At 40.7% G+C, this 21,297-nt stretch overlaps 1 protein-coding gene across 7 annotated transcripts in view; it reads right to left on the reverse strand.

Moving 5' to 3' along the window:
• The window catches only part of TOX2 (TOX high mobility group box family member 2), a 265,849-nt gene that overhangs the window by 96,829 nt on the left and 147,723 nt on the right, over positions 1-21,297 (reverse strand). For all 7 annotated transcript variants that reach the window (XM_081196327.1, XM_081196329.1, XM_081196326.1 and 4 more), the window contains exon 3: positions 691-936. In XM_081196327.1, coding sequence (XP_081052453.1) covers positions 691-936 — 246 coding nt within the window. The remainder of the gene's footprint in view (positions 1-690; positions 937-21,297) is intronic.

A 21,297-nucleotide genomic window follows, 5' to 3' on the forward strand; every position in this document is an offset into this window, starting at 1 on the left:
CTGTTTCTACAGATCAAGCCACAGCACACAAGAAGAATAAAGCACGTACATGCAAGTCCCTAAAGGCCCAAATCAATATGTATGGCATTATATACACAAAGAGTGAAACATAAAACCACCACATGAATACATCTTAGTCATTAGCAGGGCTTAATAAAAAAAAGCAAGAGAATTTCAAGCCAAAAAAGTGAATAGAAAAGAATTATGAGCGTGACCAAATTGCTATAAAGGAGTCAACTGTAGAACTTTCAGTTCTGGTATCTAGTTCCCTAAGGTTGAAAAATGATTGGTGGTAACTCACTTTATTCGATTCCCCTGTAAGTCATGCTTACCCATGAATGTGCTTCTAAATTCAGTCTTTTCATAATGAAAAATAAGTGATACAAAACAGGAAAAGAAAGTGTATTTTTAGTAGGCCAGCAGAATCGAAAGGCTCAATTATATAATGCAGGTTATTAACATATACCACAAGACTCTGCCTACAAATAAGCATTTTTATTCTGCATAGTCAAGAGTATTATGAATTCTAAAGCTATCAATTCAGAAGGAGAAGCTGACCTAGTAAAAGCTATTCCAGGTATTCCATAACCTGGAACCAGCCTAACAGGACTTCAGGTACCAAACAGGATGCTAATAGCACACACCCAAGGTGTAAAATGAAACGCAAGTAGAAAAGGAAAGGTTACTCACAGTAGGTAGCTGACTAGAAAGAAGGTGTCCATCTTGGCTCAACATGTTAGATACCATGATGGCTGGGAGGTCCATATTCTGGTAGGAGTATGCTGGTATCAGGCTATTTGGAGGGAGACTGTGGCACAGTGAATGATATCCAGTTTCATGATCCACCAAGTGAAGGAGGGAAGGGTCCGGGAGGTTAGGAGGAGTAATAGGAGGGATTTCATAATCTTCATTATTCTCATTCTGACCATTATATGTCTAAAACAAAATTGAAAAAAAGACATTATTATGAAGCAGATCTTGCATTACATTTCTCCAAAGCCTTAACTGATAGCCGCAGTTATACAGTCTGCCTACCTTCTGCAAAAGCTATTTTAAGAGCACAAATAATTTGAATGAACTCTTTACATTAATAATTTAAAAAACAACAACACACCACAACATACAAGAATAGAGTTACTTGTGTGGTACAGAGCAAATTCACACATTGCCTATTTACGGGATAGTAAGTCTCACGGAATTCAGCGGGGCTTATTGTCAAGTAAGCATGAAGAGAACTGCAGCCTAAAAAGAAGAAATGCGTGTAGACAAAGAAAACTTCTTATAAAAGAATGCAAAACACTACAGGAACATTCATTCACAACGAGTCAGATGACAGTAAGGCCAGTTTGGTGATATATCTATGCTTTACATTTTGAAAATTGAGCTGGTATTGCACCACTGGAATCCTCATGGTAATACAAATGCATTTTAGCACCGGGGAATGAATACTGAAGGAAGTTGTGGCAAGGGAACAAAATATGACAATATTAAAAACAATTAAAAACAACCTGTATAACTGCATGCAAGATGGCATCTCTTTGCCCCCATCAATAGCAGTATAGCTTCTCCAATATGGATACAAAATATAAGCACATAAAGATTGCCCTATCCCTTTCAAATGAGGTAGCAGATGCACTTGACATGAGGATCTACTACATTCATTTAAAAATAAACGCAGCACCATCTTCAGGCGGAATAACTCAGCTTGCACATCAAAGCTCTTGTGCCCATAAAATATTGCTGGATGAGTTTACTTGTGTTCAGCAGGGAACCATAATGATCATGATGCAAAGCAACATCTTTTTGATATGTTTGGTTCCCACACAGCGTGGATCAAACTCCTGTACACAAATTAATGATTCCATCCAAAATTAAAGCAATCCCACTTTGACTCCACCGCACATGCACTGCCACAGGTTTAGGTTGCATCTTAATTTTTGCCTAAGTTGCATTCCTCTTCGTAATATAGTAGATTATACATTACAAGTACTGTAAAGCTACATTTTAATTTGCTCACACCCCAGTGAAAACCTCTGTCTTCATTCCTACACATACACCAAGCTTCTACATAGGAGAGCTTCTCTACTGACTACAATGTTGGCGACCTGAGGCGGCAGCAGCTGAAAAGCAACTGAGGTGGTGGAGAAATTTCCCCCCATGCTTCAGAAGCACCAGGAGATATGCAAGCATTGCACAAGAACATGATTGTTTACCAGACAATCTCCTTAGCACTGATGTCAGCAGGGGTAGCCATCCAAAGAGCAAATATGCGCAAGCACAGGACTGGCAGCATTGGTATGGAGGAATTCCCAGTCTCCTTTGATCACCAACCAGCAGTTGCCAGCACTTTCACTTAGCAAACTATATCACCAGCCATTGCTGCTTGGACATATTCAAATGCAATGTGAATGGAAGGGAAAGGAAACTGTTTCATACTTGGAAGCTCATTGTATGGATTCTGTATACCTAAGGCAGCCCTAGATCTCTTACCCTTCCCTTTTTCTGTATCCTTATTGCTTATTTCATCACAGAGGAAGAGACTGAAAAATATTTACAGAGGGAACAGAGAACACTTGCACATAATGATTGGATACATAAAGTTGTGTTGATGCCCCCAGTCAAGAGCAAACTTTTGTATTTCTGTAAGGGCAATGGGGAAACCAACAGCATGATTTTAACCTACATAAGTCAAACGAAATAATGGATTTACCATCTATTTCTCCCCCAAAGCTATTTGCTCTGGCATCTTAAAGCATATTACAATCCCTCATAAGCCTGATCCTGCCTTTCCTTTTGATCTGCTGCCCTTACATTGATGATGAGAATGAAGAACGCAAGCTGAATCCTCAGTTTATCTTGACATTCGGAAAGGGTTGAACTGCTATTTTATGACAGATTTTGAAAACCCTTGCTACAGAGCACCACAGCCCACTGATTCAGTTAGTGTTTTTATAAAGCACAAGAACAAAGATGCAAGAAATGGCCATTTTGTTGCTGTTGCCATTGTTTAATTAATGTAGGGGGTCATTCTAAATATGCTTCCTTGCTATTCAATGACTTGGACTGGGGCTGTGATACACTAGGAGAAATACCTGGCTTTCTTAACCTCCAGGGAAAAAAATTAAACAAAACCATAATAAAATATAATAAAATAAAATAGGTGAGATACAAGAGGTCTTATCTGCTTAGTATCTTTTACTTGTACAATGTCCAAACACTGTCCAATCCAACTATAACAGGATGCTACTCTTGTTCTGCAGCAATTACTGAATCACAAGTGTATTACAAGCCAATTTTGTACATTTCTTTGCATGTACATCAACTTAACTAGATACATGGTAATAATGTGCCAATTCTATGTCAAACTATAGAATCCAACCCTATGAGATGCATAAGGTTGTATCCAATGCTACTCCAGATTATTTTTTGAAAAGTTCCAGCATCTTAATTACCAAGAGTTAAACGCCTTTACTGTAAATTTAGCTTCAATCTTTGTGTCCAAAATTCAGGGCAGCATTCAGATGGCACATGGATACCAAAGTACCTAACAGGCAGACCACAACTGAATATTTAAGATACCCAGTGTAAGCAAAGTTAAACAGCTTCTGAAAATAGCTATAATCTCAAATATACAGGCCAGTTCCTTTCCCATAAAAATCTGGAAGCCAGCAATGAGCAAGTTGCAAGCAGCACTGAGTATTTTCCATGTAAATGTCCACCACTGCTTAAGTCTATATTTGACAAAGGAACAGAGCTGTGTTTGCCACATCCAGTAGGCTGGAATGAAACAATTGCCTCTCTGTTCTGGTCTTATCAGAGGGCTGCACAATGCCACTCAGTTCATGGAGTCAGGCACACGGGACGTGCATTGGAATCACCTCCCTTTTCCTTCTGCAGAATGAACTTGCAAAAAATAAATAAAAAAGAGGGATGCATAAAGTGAGGGTCAGAAAATTTTTGAAAATGGATTTTCCTCCCAAAGTTTTATTTTTCCTTGTAATTTTTTCCATTTCATTAGTAGTAACAAAGAGATATCACACAGATGAATGGTCATCAGCATATGGTGCACAGTTCTTTGAGTTAATTGTCAAGAGCTACTTTTTTATTTCTTAAATGTAAACATACCTAAGCACATGCTGTTGTCTTAATTTTTTTTCAATTATTCCAATAACAATTTCTACGCAATTTAACATTTTAGTCGCATTAAGTGTGCTTTCATTCTTTACCTCAAATATTTCTGGTCAAATGCCCACAAAAGATGAATGTGGGTTGCTTTCTTTAGCTTTGTTTGCTCAATGCAAATAAAATAAACAGGGTCAATTAGATCATGCTCTCTAGGGTATCAGAATTTTCCCCAACATAAATTACCATATGAAAATCACCCTAAAAACATTTCCCCTAGGAAAATCCCCCTAAGGAAAATTTTGAATTCAGCGTTTTCCAGAAAACCCACAACACTGGTATACAATGGAAAAACCATTGGAGGGGGAAGGAATTACGTTACTAATCAAGACTCCCTTTTTGCCCACTGCCCCCAAAGACAAAAAGTAGTGGGACAGAAAGACGAACAAGTTCCCACAGTGTTTTTCTGGTGGATTTTCAGTGCGGGTCTTGCATGCTTGGTGTCTCCACTTTCTTCATTCAGACACAAGTGTAAGGTCACTAGTTCCAATCACTAGGCCTGGGTGATGTCAGCTTTTCAACATTGTGATGAAAAGCAGAGGGAGGAACAAGCTGCATTGGCCCCAGGCCCGCAAGGCACTGGGGTGAAACCACCTCAGCTCCCTTGGCAGGAATAGTGGTCATTTCACCCTGGTGCCTCAGAGGGCCAGGGCCAACACAGCCTGTTCCTCCCTCTGCACACTGGGTGCTGGCGGCAAAGGGGATCAGGTACAAGCAAGCTCCACCCATGATATACCACCGAGTGAGGGCACCATCACACTCTGGCCCTTAAACTGCTCCCGTGTGATGTATCAATACATTGCCCATGTCTACCAATGACATCAGAGGCATACCATGTCAGTTTCTTTTCAATGGGGTGGTTCCATGTTTATCAATTCATGGAATACCAAGCCATATAAGTAATGGCAGTCATACGCATATACACCTGTATGTATTTTGGGAGGGGTGTGCTATGCACACACAAAAGTCCAGAGACTCTCACTTACTTATTAAAAATGCCTCTATGTCGCCCCTCTGAGGCTCAAGGCACCTTTCAACAATAATTAAAACCATAAACCATAAAAATGCAATAAAATAAATAAATACCAAACAATAAAACAACCATTTCTGGTAGCAGCAGCAGTGCAAAGCCTTAGCAACAAATCTTAGCAGTAGCAGTACAAAACCTCATTAAAACTCAGCCACCAAAAGCCTTCCAGAAAAGATGGATTTTACATCCTCTCCAAATGGCTATCAGGCACCCTTGACCTCAGTCTTATTTGGTACAAATCCCTTTTTACACCAGCTTCGGAAGCCTTTTCTGCATATGATTACAGACCTTAACTGTTTCCTCCAGAAGGAAGAAGAGTAGTTAGAACCTGCTCAGAGTAGCTCATTGCTCACAGAGCTTGCTGCTCAGACTCTAGGCTTCTTGCCGTAACAGCAGATGACAGATCTGATCCTGGAAATTGGGGAAGAAGTCTGCTCTGCTCAGCGGCAGCCATAACTGCAGCAGAGAAAGTCTGGCCAACCAGGGCTTGCCAGGAACTCTCAGTGAAATTTCCCTCAGTTCCTCTCAATTGAGGTGGGGATAGGTAACTCTTTGCAACACCTGTTAAGACATTTGAGAAATAGAACCAAGCCAGTCATTAGGGTGGTCAGCTGCAAAGGTGGATGAAGCTCTTATGCCTATTGTGTGCATAAAAGGGGAGCTGCTGCAGTCCTATCTACAGAGGAAAGAACAGCTGCTCTTGCTGAAATGTCCTATTCTAAGTAACTGCTAATGGTACAGGACCCCTGTCCTGCTTTGCATCTGAACACTCCAGATGCCATGCAGACAGAATCTTGCCCAGATCTTGCTGTTACTCAACATCTTTGAAAACAAACCCTTTTCTTGTGCCTCAGTTCTCCACACATGTAAAATGAGTTGTAAATGAAAAGTGTTTTCAATTCTATAGAGAAGCAGCTCAGTCAAGACATTGTGTGCAATTGTTAATCACAAAGAACATTACTTGGCAGAGCAAGAATCCAGGGAAAATGCTTTCCTTAGAAACCTGACAAATATTAAGTGACCCCAATTCTCTGTCAAGTCATGTTCTCTGTGATTATCTGCTGGGATCCTGGAAGCTTCAGACAAACATTGATTCAAAGAATGTTATTCACAGTTAGCAGGATGAAGATTTTCATCATTATTGGAGGCAAATATTGGTCCGGTCAAATAACATTTAGAGGCAAACATAAGTTTAAGAGAGAAAGCAGGAGAGAAATTGTTTCTGGTGAACAGCAAGGAAAACAGGCAGAGCAATATAAATTTATCTGTCAATGCAAAATGGGACAGGATGGGCTTTTGCATCCTATCTTAGTACGTCTTCTGATAGAGCAGCTGCTCACACAAAATACTACACATCCACTACTGTCAGGGTTTCAAATACAGCAGTCCCCCACTATTTTACTAACCCATGGCCACACAGCCAAGCCCTCTTCAGCACATATTGCTGCATTGTCTACAACTAAGAACTCACCGTTGCTCGTCTGCCAACCTTCCATGCAGTAGGAGAATCCCATTTGTGAAACTCTATCATTTGTGATTCTAATACACAATTCCACTACTGTGTGATGCCTTCTTTAACTTGCTAGGCCCTCTACTTCCCCACAAGGAATAGGGGTCAATACACTTTGATGGGTTTAAGTAACACACCAAGAGGGAGCGAGAAAAGCTGTACACACAAGAGACGACACCTTCTCGGCAGTATTTCTGATCCGGGTTTCCCCCTATGGAATCTGTGGCAAGCACAGGTGTAAGAGGATCATATGACAGTGAGCCAGGACAAGGAGCAGCAGCAAAATATTATTCTTCCAGTAGCAGTATATGGTTGGGATTGAGTGTTCTCACTTGGGTGACCATCTGCAAAGGACAACTGGACTCCTGTGGCTTCAGTAGTAGGGCAGAAATGAGAATATTGGTCAGGGTAGCTTTTCTCACCACTGCATGATGCAGCCTTGTGCTCCTGCCACCCTCAAAGTAAACAGAGGGTCTTGGGAGCAGCACAGCGGCCAACATCAGACCCCTTCAAAGTTACTTTCAGTACAACTTCAACAGGAAACCTGGAGTGCATATTTGTCACATGACATCTGTAGCAAAATTAAGTAAATTGTAGGCTTTTAAACAGCTTTGCAATCCCCTCTCCCCAGTCTCCCTTTTCTTCTCCTTTTCCAGAGCTGAAATCCTGTCAAATATAGTGGATAGCACAGGGCTATAACTTCTTATTATGTGTACAGCGATTTTATGAATTCAGTGGGGAATGAAATGCAATTTTGTCAGACTTGTCTGTGTTCATAATGACCGAGTCAAATTAATCATTGCGGATAATACTCCCGTGTCAGCCATTCAAGAGATTTTTTAATAGAATTTTTCTGATTCATGTCTTGCAGTACATCAGATCTGTAGTATTGCACCACTTCTTAAAATCAGGGCAATTATAGCTTCTTGTTGGCTTGTCATTTTCCTAGAATAAAAATGTCTCTGCAAAAGTCACACACTGTACATAAACCAAAATGAAAAACCAAACTATCATTACAATTAGGCTGGATCTAAGATTTAATGTCTTTTAGAGACTATTATTTACAGGCAATACATAAAGTATAAGGTGCTGCGGTGAAGATAGGCTGGTTTATCACAACACATGCCGATTGTGCATAAGGGTTGCCAGGTCTATTCTTTCATTGTTCTGGGTTGGTTCTGGATCCAGAAATGGCTACCCAGCAAAGCAAACACAAGGCAGGCAATAGGTTTGCAATCAAATGGTCCCTTAAATTCATAAAAAAGGCATCCAGAAAACCCCACAAAAGTCCCAAAGGTCTCTTGCTCAGGAAATCTACAGTTCAATGAAGTATAACCATCATGGCAAATGTTCATGCCTTGAAGTAACATCTTGTGCCATACAATCTATACACTGGTAGCCAAACTTGGCCCTCCAGCTGTTTTTGGACTACAACTCCCATCATCCCTAGCTAACAGGACCATTGGCCAGGGACGATGGGAACTGTAGTCCCAAAACATGCATTCTTTGCATGCAAAAGGTCCCGGGTTCAGCCCCCAACATCTAAAGGTATGCCTGGGAAAGTCCAGTTTCTGAAACCACGGGAAACCACTGTCAGTGAGTGTAGACGATACTGGGGAAGATAGACTGGCTGCTCTAACTTTATATAAGGCAGCTCCCTATGCTCCTGGTCCTAACCAGAATTACCTGTTATAACCCAAACTGAAAACCCTGGCTTAATGACAGTTTATTCATAAGGAACTTAACTCAGGATCAAACCATGGTTTAAGAGCCTTGTTAGCTGACATGAAGCAAAGTTTCTCATTTCAGTTATAACCAGAAACTCTGATTTAAAACACGCACAAGCACAGTGCTAAAGCTGAAGTGGGATGGGATGAAGAGAAAGAGATGATGATGATATTTATATCCCACCCTCCCCAGCCAGAACCAGGCTCAAGGCAGCTAACATCAAAATATATAATACATTAAGATATAAAATTCAGCAATTGACTGAAATACAACTTAAAACCGAATTAAAATCAAAATAAGATCAGATGGCGACCCGTAAATTATAACTATAACTATAACTATAGGTGTTATTCTTAACTCACTGAACCATTATTTAGCAAGCAAAGGTTGGTGTGTGTGAACTGGCTCATTCTTAAATTAAGGATAGAAAGTAAGGCCAAGCAAGTTTAGAAGAGTTCCTGTAGCAGTGGTGTCCAAACCTTTTTCAAAGAGGGCCAGATCTGATGAAGTGAAGGACCGTGGCAACCAACCAAAGGGCCAACCAAGGTTGTTGAACTTTTTTTACGATTGAAGTTGTTGAAATAAATTGCCACAGGGGCTGGATTAAAATGACTGGCAGGCCGGAATAGGCCCCCCAAATGGACTTTGGACATGCCTTCTGTAAGGAGTATGAATTAGCCCTCTCAAAGTTCCAATCTTTCTCTCAGAACACTATATAACAAACTTGCACGATTAGCTGTATTTGAGAAAACCAAGCATGAAACACTCTTGGGATTCTTGAAATAGTTCTCTACATCTTTGAATTATTTATAAAATGTACAAAAATGCTATTTCCAAGTATCATTTATATATCACTTTTAATTTGGGGGAAAAATACTTTACAAGATTGCTTTCATTGTCACAATAAATATATAAGATAGGTGGGCTCACTGTTACTGCTGTTTTTTGACTAAACAGAATTGGGACAGAAAACCTAACACAATGGAACCATGGCAAGGATGGGAGTTGAGCCTGTATCTAATTCCAGCTCTCCAGTCAGTGAGAAACATATTAAAGCTAATTTTGTTTTTACAGAAAATTCAGACAAAATAATAATAATAATAATAATAATAATAATAATAATAATAATAATAATAATAATAATAAATATTTTTTAAAATTATATCCCACCCTCCCCAGCCAAAGCCGGGCTCAGAGCAGCTAACAACAACAGTAAAATACAACAACCATGCACCAAAACTTCCTTTTTTGCCCAAAACAAAGACAATAAGAGAGGGAAGATTTTGGGGCCACCCTGCCCTCAAGTCTGTGACAGTGCTGCTGCAATTAACTCAGGGAAAATCCACACAATATGTTTAAAGCATATCCAACAGACAGTTAAAGAACATAGAATCATAGAATCATAGAGTTGGAAGGGACCACAAGGGCCATCGAGTCCAACCCCCTGCCAAGCAGGAAACACCATCAGAGCACTCCTGACATATGGTTGTCAAGCCTCTGCTATGACTTCCCTCAAAGAATCATGGGAACTACAATTTTTCCTTCACAAAATTCCCACCACCCTTAACAAGCTACAGTTCCCAGGATTTGGAGGCAGACATGCGCTTTAAATACATGTTGCGTATGGTTTGAGTTTGCCCACACTGCCTCTTTTTTCTTGCTTGTATAGGCTGTTGGGAACTCTTCGCAAGCCAAATAAATACATTTCAAGGCACATGTAGCTTGCAAAGATCAGAAACAATGACAGAGTGCATTTGACCCTCAAGGGAAGTCCCATGCAAACATGCGCTTGCACAAGGCCTTATTATTCTGCTCCAAAGGAAACCCACACCATCTGCTTTTAAGACAAACTTCCATTTTCCCAGATAGTGAGCAATCAGAGCTCCTATAGACAGTGTCTCTGTCAGCCCAAATGCAAACATGAGCAGCCTTTAACCAAGTGTGTGGTTTGGAAACATTTGTAAGCCGCGAGTTATCTTAATGTGGCTCCTGTAGCGTGATGTTTTCCAACCACAGTGCAGAATTACTCCTGCGGTAGCATACATGTGAAAACTCTTAATCCATCTTCTATGCCACTTCACTCCATAGATGAATCTCGTTAGATTTAGTTCTCAGAAATGTATTTGAACAAGCTGTATGTGATACATTCCGCAAGAATCATTCCAAAAAGACCCCCAGAATGCATGCAAAATGGTACACTGAAATTGGCTCTGAGTTGTCGTATGGAACTGTTAATGAGTGGCAACTTTATTGTAGAGGTGCACTGTATTTACTTTAGTTTTGTTTGTTACTTTTCCTACAAGTAAGAAGGGTAAAACAGAACTAAATAAAGTGACCCAGGAGGCTTTAATCTATACGCTATTGAAAAACAGTCTTAAGGACCAGTGGTTTGTGACATGTCTCCAAAGAATGTTCACACGATTCTGCCACTTTTGACACATGCCTTGATTTTATGCCCACATCTCTTTGCTGAAACCTCATCCCCTTTTTTCTGTATTATGACTGTTTGTGGTTCAGAGGGTCTGTCAAAGTTCATTCTCAACTGCCGGCTGTATCTCCATAATCATGTAGCATCCATGACAAGAATAGTCTTCATCCTCATGCTTAATGAAAAAAACAAACAAAAACCTTTCTTAAACCTAAATTGCTTCACTTTTCCTTCCTTAGCTCCCTGGCCCACCCCCAGCCTTACAGGAAACAAGGGCACTATGGCAATGTACAAAACTCTCAGACCAGTGCCTATTCTGCCCTTCTCCTCTGCTTCTGGACATTATATCCCTTAATACTTCCCCATTCATCTTTCTAGTCCTGCTTACCATCATGCTCAGGCCTCTGTCCCTGCTTCCTGATGAGCTGCCACTTCTGATCATTCTTTGTGCACATAGGATTTTGCTGGTGTCTAATTCCAATAGGTTCATTCCATTTTCAGTAGCATTTATTTTATGTATTATGTTTTTACTGCTGAATTAGATTTTCATTGTTTTACAACTGCCTCAAGACTGAAGTGGTAGGCTGTATAAAAAATGCTTCAACTAATTAATTAATTTCTCTCCCTGCCTTTTTTCCCCCAGCACTGTTTCAACACCAGAAATGAGCCTGGCCTGGAAGAAAAGCAGCCAGAGGGAGTTGGAAGAGTCGTGGTGGGCAAAAGAGGATCTTACCTGCCTGCTGCTTTTCAGCTAGAAACTACCCACTCTACAGTTTCACTGCAAAGTGCATTTGACGACATCCCTCTGCTGTCATTAATTGCAGTTCCAACCTGAAATCCACTGATCAAATGTGCATGGGGGTGAAAGGAAACAATAAAGTTCCTGTATGGAAGAACAACAAAGGCTGCCGTTCTTCATGCATTATTGAAATGGAGACCAGACCAGAAGGCAGCATAGCTTCAGATTCAGGAACTTTCAATAAATGCTTCAGGAACATGGCCATATTCCAAGATGCCTCTTTTCAAGCACACGCAAAAGTGTGTGAGGTCCCAGTGAGACCTCAAGTGCCTGCTCTCGCTCTCTCATGCGCGCGCACACACACACACACACACACACACACCAGCAGCTGCTTCTGAAATGCATTTCAAATAGCTTTTGAAGCTCTCTTAGTTTTATGAAGTAGTGCCCATAAATGATCAGACTCTTCGTTCCATATTCCATCCTCCTAACACATGTAACACAGTTCACAATAACCAATATAAAGGTAAAAGACAAGGAATTCCCCCACCTTCCAAAAAAAAAAAAAAAAAAAGCTTCTTAATTCCCATGGGTATCTTTTATGAGTGAAGCAAAACATGTCCATCCTCTTGGAAACTTTCATAATCTGCTGTTTTTTCAAAGGGCATGTGAACATATTTTTGCATTATTTTATGATCAATCAAAAAAGAAAGAGACAATTAAGGGTGAGATTTTCAGGGAGCCTCAAGGGCATAGCTGCACAGGAACTCCTGCAAGCTGCTACACTTAACGCATTAGCACAAAACAAGAAAGTGCAGGAAGTTGGAAAAGCAAGCACCTCCCTCCATGCTGTCACTCCTGTTGTGAAGAGGGAATATAGTACTGAGCACAGGCACCCATCTATGAATGGAACAGGTGGGGAAACTGACAGACCATGCAGGCTGAAATTGCCAGTGCTAGTGGATTGTGCTGCTCAGGTGTGCTTGCAAATCACTTCTCTTCAAGCCCATCATAAAGAAGTGCCTTGTGAACCAGATATCCTAATCCCTTTTCCAGCGAGGGATTGTCCAAAGATCTAACTGCGCCAAAGTCCTTTGTCATGTCCCACAGTTAGGCATTATAGCTGAACGCGTCCATCCTTCCCAAAGTTGGCAACATTTTCAAAGCAAGCAACTTCTGTGTTTCTCTAGAAGACAATTGCAGCTTTCCTCCCACCTCCACACTGTATCCCTTTCCCCTAAAAGCTGATGGTGTCTGTTTAGCACTGTGTAGCAGATCTCAGAGGAAGCTTGCATAATGTGGCAGAATCTAGCACCTCCCCCAGGGTGCCCAGCTGCTGCAGAAGCAATTTCACAGCTCATCATCCATTATGAGATTAAAATAATTTTTTCCTCCCGTGAAGTATTAATAAATTGTGCAGGCAGCCCAGAGTTAGTGCCATTTACACAAATGGTAGTGAATCACCCACCTAGTTATTTCTTAATGGATTGTGTCTCTGCAGCTCTCCTTATCCTGTAATTTAAGAAACCAAATTTACAAACCATTGCAGATTGGTGTTTGTTTACATACATTTCTCTACGTTACCACAAGGTGGCTCTGATTGTAGGGGGACTGGGCTGGACAGGAGTACACAAATAGGTCTATTCATATAGAGAGAAAATATGACTTAGCAGAGCCCCACAGTCAGTAAATAAATCCATGGCATTTACTATAGAACGACACCAAAATTCATGTCAATCGATACAAGAGGGGAAGTGCACTTATAAAATGAAGTCCAAGTCCATGTTCAAATCCCTTCAAGAATTCACTTACATTCCCTTCTGGGGGCAAAACTCACTGAAGCAGCACTGATGCAATACAGGCTCTTTTGAACATACAGGGGAGATAGGAAGCTCAGCTCAGAGCTCTGCTAATGACTCCTGGAACATCTCTGCTTTGTTAAAATGTTACATAAAGCCCCTATCTTTAATGTTCAAACTTGCACCAGCTAATGCCTCCAGCCAAAAGAAAAGAAAAGAAAAGAAAAACATGCTTTACATGCTTTTCACCACACCTGCTGCCTTTGTAGGTATCAGGTAGGTACAACTTTTTTTAAAAAAAGAATGTGTTTAAAAAGTACAACTGTGAGCAATTTGATGTAACCTTAACAAAAGGCTCTCAACAGCTGTTGAACTGTTGAACTCAACTTCAGAACACTAGAGAGGAGCTGGGGAGTTCAAAAAGTAACCAACTTTTGAATGGCGCTATGGCAAATCTTAAAAAAAAAACCAAAAACAAGAAAAAACAGGAAGTTAATTTCAAGCTGCAACTGTAAATGCAAAGAAGAGTAGATGCCAAAGATCTCTGAACCTTCGCAGACACTCAACTTTTCCTGGCCAGACTGTACACCCACACACCCACACCATTTACACATAACGTCACTCCAACTAGGGGCAGATCCATACCTTTTAATGTTCATTCAACACACATTTCAATCCCATGGCTTCCCCCAAAGAACTGAAGTTGGTTAACTCCCAGGATTCTTTGGGAGAAGTCATGTGCACTGAATGTGATTTGAATGTATGGTTTGGACCTCTTATTTTCTTTTGGCTCCTGCTCTGAGTTAACTACCACTTCCCAACAACCCTACATACCCTATACATGTCTAGTAAATCCCACTGAGTACAGCTGGATTAATCCCCGGCAAGTGTGTACAGGACTGCAGCCCTTACAGCATTTGTGCTCTTAGCCTCCCCAGAGAGACTGTATGTATAACCATATGGCAAGGTTATGAACACCTATTAGTCTATGCTGGCATCACCTCCCCAAGGCACATGACAACCACCCCCTCCTCACCTACCCATGAAATTTTCAAGCAGCTTGCCAACATTTTGGCTACTTCTCATTTTATTCCTCATTCTCAGCTACTCTCGGGCTCAAGTGCTATGTTTATAACCATTCAACAACCAGGGGAAGAGATGAGATTTCTCTTCTATGGTGTGCTCTATGTCCTTCTGGTACATAGGGATAGGGGATATCACATCAAATATACAGTGATAGCACAACACAAATAGGAGGGCACAATACCCATTCAGAAGAAAATGAGTGTCTTGAAAGGCCGGTGACAATACAAGAGAGTATTTTTGAATGGGCATGAAACTGGATTAATTTTACACTGGCAGCACTGCATTGTGCAATCTGTCAACAGCTGCAAGGGATCAAGAATAGTGTTAATGTCAGGTTGTTCCTTGTCACACTTTCTCATGTTTCAGAAGTACAAAACATCTAGCAGGCCTTCCTGCCATTTTCAGGAAGGAAGCTGTTGGCCATTATAAGAACATAGGATACATGAACAGCCTTAGAGAGCATCACTGGCAGCAAGTCTAAGCAATATGCTGAATCATTATATTTAGCCATTAGTGCAGCAGAATCTTTGGACAAAGCATAGCCAATGTTCCTCTAAAGATCACTTGTGAGGCTGTAGGATAGAAAAATCAACAAAAATGTTCTTGATGGGTGCCACAAATGGGGGGACGGGACATTTTTGACTGACCTAAAAATGAAACCAAAACTGACTGACTGGTTCACTTCAGCCCTTGTGAAGGCTGCTTAAACTGTGCTACTGGGAAATCAATTCATCTAAATGAATTGTGCAGTCACAGAAATATAGCAATTAGGAAAACACTGAGTGAATTGTATAGTTATATCCAGTGACTAGCAACTTAAGTTTCATGATCATTTTTAGGACATTAGTTCTGAGCATAGTTTGCTTGAACAAACTTTCCTGATAATATGCATCTTTAGTACTTACTAGAGCACTTTAAAAGCCTGTTCATTTCCTTCTCCAGTGCCAGTCTCTGACACATTTGTTTCCACCCCTATATGAGCAACCCAAAAGCCTTTGGGTAAGGAAACTTTAGCATGAACTAACTAGGCAAGTTCAAGAACAACATAAGGGGCAATTTCCATAACTGCAACAGTTACTCTTTCCAGCTCCTACAGTTGCAAGAAATATTGCAGCTGTATCTGCATATACTCTAGTAGTTGGACTTTATTCTGCATGAGTGTGTGCTGTTAAAGTGTAGGAGAAAGTACTTGAGCGAACATGTCTGCAAATATGTGTTGTAAGCAAGTGTCAGAAAATGAAGTATGTGCAATACTTACTATCTTATCAATCCTAAACTTATTTTACTGATTTAATAACATAAAATGTATCATTTATAACTAACCTAAAATTGTACAGTTTGGCATATTTATGAAGGGTAAAGCTACAAATGATCCTAGTTTTGTACAAACAAAATTGTGGGTGTTACCAGTTATAGACCACTTCCTTTTATATACCTTGGTCAGAGCTCAGTTTTCACCCAAACTTAAGATATACATTTTTATTTTCGGCACCCACAACAGGTTTTTCACAGCTTCAGATTTCATTTGAGTGTTGTATATTTCATAATTAGCATCCTCTAATGCTAGTTTGTCTTCCTTTAAAAAAAAACACACAAAAAAAAACATTTAAAGCATTTTCCATGTTCTAAAAGAGACAATATTTTATACCCGCCTGCCCCACTCCTGGATTTTTTAAAAGCAGTCTTCAAGAAAGCAATAGGGAAAGCAGTTTAAAGTCTCCCCTTCGACATTCCCCTGTTCCCACCCCCCAAACCCTCTCATCTCTTTGACCTTGGCCAGTATCCAAAGAGACCTCTGTAAACATGCAAAGTGCAAAAAGTTGCCAATTTCCCCTTCCAGCAGCAGCAGCAGCAGCAGCAGCCCCTCATGGATCCAGCTCTGGAGGATCTCCCAACATTACATTATTTTGTCTCTGAAGCACAAGTTTCCTTCTTCTCACAAGTGTTTGTGTGTGTAAAAGAGAAAGATTTAAAACAGTAAAACAGAGGGAGAGAGAATCTTAGCTTATGTTAACCCAAGTCTTTCATGTGTGAATTATTAAATTGACTACTGGGGATGGATGACAGAATTAGAACAGAAATGAATTTATTTGGTCATTATTAGTTTTAACTGCTTCTCTCTCTCTCAAACCAAAAAAAGGGAGGAGGGAAGGGAAGCATAAACACACGCTTCCTTCTGAGCAACCCTTGTCAGATGTGTATCACTCTCCTTTGTATAATAAGGGGTGGGATTTATCATTGCTATAGGAGCAAAAGTAAACACAGCGCAGCTGTGCCTCCCAAATGGCTAGCCAAAAGCTTTACATTATTCACAAAGAAACACCTCATGCTAAATTTAATTACCATTTACAAAATCAAGATCAACCTGCATTGCTCTTACACAAATAATACACGGAAAATGCTCTTTGGAATCTTGTCAGCGGTATCCCCCAACGCAGAGCATCCCAGCTCCATGCTTCATAGGCAGAGCTGCAGGGGAAATGTTCAATCTTTAATCACTACATGAGGATATGCTTTGTTTATAAGCCATCTAAAGTTCTTTAAATAAATGTACTAAACTGTCTTTCAAAGACTAATGGCACTCCCCAAACGCTATCCGCCTCCTCCTCTACCCACTCCATAAACTTTTCAGGGGTATCTTTATTGTTATTTCTAATTTTGGAGAAAAGTAACATTTCCTGAGATTCAATTTCACTCATAATTGTTGGAAGGAAACTAAATTGTCCACTGTAAACAGTCTCTGTATTGTGTGAAAAGAATCTTTATTATAGCCCACTGGGAATTCTAATAAAATTTCCAGTTTAAGTCTTCCCTCCTCCTCATTCTCCCCTCCCCCAGTTTGCTCCTTTTTCCCCTCACAGGCCTATTAAAATCAGTTCAAACAGGCTGCAGACCAGATATGAGAACTCTCCACAGATATACCAGTAGTTATATTTTAACAATCAATTACAGCCTTCTCCCCCTCACCCACAGCCCCATTCCTTTCCTTTGCAGCTTTCTGTTCTGAAAATGAGAGCCGCTATTCCATTTCCTTGAGTGCATGCTTAAAGTCAATGACACACACACAAAAAAAACCTCATTAGTTTAGTCTGGCAAATGCAATACAGCCCAAGTACATTCATCCCCTCCCATTTTATTCTGCAGCTACAAAATGGATGCTAAATTTCATCAGACTGGAATGGAACTATGGTCCTGGAACATTTTGTTTAATTTTTTTTTTAATTTCAGGGGTCCTCTATTTAATTCAAAATTCATGAATCATTTCCTGGTAATGCTACTATAATTATTCTTAGACTGTTAGGTTTGAAGGTTTAATACGAAATACTTGCAAAAGTCCTTTTTCGCTTTGATAGTCGGTAATCTTCATGGTAATCAGATCACTTGGCTCCCTAACAACAGCAGCCAGAAAAATATAATTTAATATTAACTTTGTACTCTTCACTCTGATTTGAATTCTAGTAATGAAAACCAAGTCATATTTTTTCCATTACAATGTATACAAACCAGAGTTATATATAAACAACCTTTTTTAAAAAAATGACTGTTGAAGCACTCATAGCAAAAAAGTAAACCCAACTTGGAATTTTTAAAAAAGCTTTTTGGCATGAAGAGAGGGATTAGTAACAACTCCAGCACCACTGCAAGGATGGCTAACACAACCCCCTCAACTCAAAGTTGCAATGGCTCAGCTTGGACCTTTAAGCTGTTATATCCAAACCTTCCCACACCACCCACTTTCCTCTTCCCTTCTTGACACACTGGATTAATAGCCTATTGTTTCACATTAGTACAGGGAAACTCTGGCTCCAGGGCACTCCCACCACTGGTTTTGAAGCCCTGTACATGTGGTATTAGCCCCAATCCATATGTCTCCTGTTGCTTCTTGATAAACATTGCTGTGTGATGAATTTCCCCCCAAAACCAGAGCCCATCCACTTTAAAAATGGAAGCTGCCAATAAGCTGAAGTGTGTACATTTGAGACCTCCATAGTGCATGCACAGATGACAGCTTCACTGAATAGGAGTCTGTTGGGGGTTGCATGCATGGGGAACAAATCAGGTAACATGGAGCAGGTGAAGACATTTCCCCCCCCCATCCCTTCTCGGGTGTATACAGGAACTTTAAAATGTGAGTTGAAACAATCACTACAGTGGTACCTCAGGTTACATGCGCTTCAGGTTACATATGCTTCAGGTTAAAGACTACGCTAACCCAGAAATAGTGCTTCAGATTAAGAACTTTCCTTCAGGATGAGAACAGAAATCGGGCTCTGGCGGCGCAGCAGCAGCAGGAGGCCCCATTAGCTAAAGTGGTGCTTCAGGTTAAGAACAGTTTCAGGTTAAGTACGGACCTCCAGAACGAATTAAGTACTTAACCTGAGGTACCACTGTATCTGAAAGACAACCCAATCTCCCCCAATACCTCAATGAGTAAGAGATGACTCCTGACAGCAAACGATCCATGTTCTTGTAGGGAAACAAATATGCCTATTAAATGCTTTTTATGTGCTTCCTCTTAGAAGAAGTTATAAATAATACAGAGGTAAAATCAACAAGTGGTCAATACAGATGCACATGTTTATTGTAATGTTCAGAGTATTCAGATCCTGGGAAAAACACAGGGAACGTGGTGAATTAATGTGATATGGAACCCAGAGTGTTCTATCAATTTAAATGGCCTCTGGCGATGCCTTTCTGGAAGCAGACAGTGGACACCAATCCATTTATGAAGTGGAAAATAATCAAGAAATTAAAACCAAACTGCAGGTTACATATACTTCTTTAGTTCATATTTTATGGTTAGAGCAGGTGAGATGAAGGATAGTCTGGGGTTTTTTTTATTGTGTATGTTTGTAAAAGTTAAATACAATTAAAAAGTGCATCTCTCTCCCTTCAAGCCATTTGTCTGCTCAAAATCAGCCCAATATGGGTCCCAAATATTTTCCTCCAAATGCAGTTTTGAGCAGAAAATGGTTAAACAGCCCCTCCTGTATCCACCCTGCCAGCCCTCCACTTAGAATTAAAGCCTCCCAATGATATTTTTCCACAAAGCAGGGGGAAGCAGTTGGGGGGGGATAATCTTAGAGCTACATGTAATTGTGCATTCCCTTGGTCAATTCTGCTCTGCTACATCTTCTTCCTGTTTGCACAGGCCTTCATCCAAACACTGAAGTGGAAAATAATGCTTTCCTGCTTAAAGTAAATGGCTCCCAAGTAACCTTTTCTGAGAGCTAAGCTTCCTGTTGTGAAGATGGCGTAAACACACATTCAGTTATGGCTCCGTCATCCAGGACTCAGGAAGGTATGAGCAGACTATAGCAAGATTTGGGAGGAAGGGCAGAGAATCCAAATAAATACTCTTCTAAAACTTAATGAAATGACAACATTTGAACTGAACGATCCAACTCCGAGCAACACAAGGGAATAAAATTCTGCTGTCCAATGTCATCACAGATCTCACAGCCAATTCTTGGACAACCTATGGCCATATGCAGCCCCCACAAACATTTCAACGTGGACCCTCAAGATTTCCATAAAAATGGCTTTAAAAAATAAAACAAACATATTTTCTACTTGCTCCTTACAAGTCACACCCCTGCTCCACAGGCGCATGTGTGATGATGGCAACTGAGACACAAGCAACCACTTCAAGAAGTACAGGAAGGTGAGGGAGTAATGTTGAGAGCAGGGAGAATGGAAGAGGCAAAGGCTCACAGACTTGCATGTAAAAGCTTTGGTTCTTAAACACCCTGAAAAACTGTCTGTTCCTAATGCTAATTCATCCAGTGGGATGTTCTTGAAACTCATCTTCATTACAGCAATATCCTCTTGTTCCTGGAAGATTGTGTTTCTATTGAACACTATCTGATTAGATTCACTTCAAATTCCCAACTAAGATCTGGCACAATTTCCTCCTTACATTTTACCCAGAATTCACTGACAGGTTCATTCAGCTCTGCTTTGTTTTTGCTGCAAAGAATTAACAAGTGAAAAACCTATTTTTTTATTTTAGATCTGGCTGATAAGCTTGAAGATTCTGTAAGTTTCTGCAAGAAATGCAAGTGGGTTCCCCTTGGCTCACTTCACCAGCACTGTCTAAATTTAAAAATCTGTCTCCATCTGAGCCATTCCTGTTTTATTGCGGGGGGGACCCTCAAGATTTCTACTACATCATACAAGTGTTTCACTTATACTGCTATTGCTGCTGTTATTGAAGCAAAATATATACAGCCTATGTATAAAGAAGAAACCTCCGAAAAATTGTCGCCACTCAGTGGCCCCATTTAGATGTATTTATCTCAGCTTAATAAAACAATGAACAGGCCTTCTGGTTGCATGCATTGTCCCTTCCTTCTTCTCTTCTTGGTGAACTTTACCTAAGTTAACCATAACTTCCTGTTATGGCTGAAAGGCTCCCCTTCAGCATTGGGCATTCAGCTCCTAGCCAGGCCTTGCACACAGCAAGCACAAGAAAGGGCAGCATAGTTCCTGCCTGCCTGCCTGCTGGCCTCCCAGTTGTCTGTCCATTCCCAACGCCAAGGGCTGGTGGACTGGCTGGCTGGGCTCCCTCGCCCGCTTGCTTGCTTACTCCAAGGCTGCCTCAGCAGCTGGCACCCGGCACCCTCTGGCCAGTCCCAGAGGCACCATTTGCCTGGGGAGCTCATAGCCAGGACTGCTGCAACAAACAGCCCCACAAGCCTTTGGGAGGCAGAGACATGAGAGGGCATCAGAGAAGGGAGGAAAGGAAAGAGGGCCAGACCAGTGTTGCCTGCAGCACCCCTGACCATCATTCAA

This window comes from Podarcis bocagei (assembly GCF_964188305.1).
Source record: "Podarcis bocagei genome assembly, chromosome: 5".
Taxonomy (NCBI): domain Eukaryota; kingdom Metazoa; phylum Chordata; class Lepidosauria; order Squamata; family Lacertidae; genus Podarcis; species Podarcis bocagei.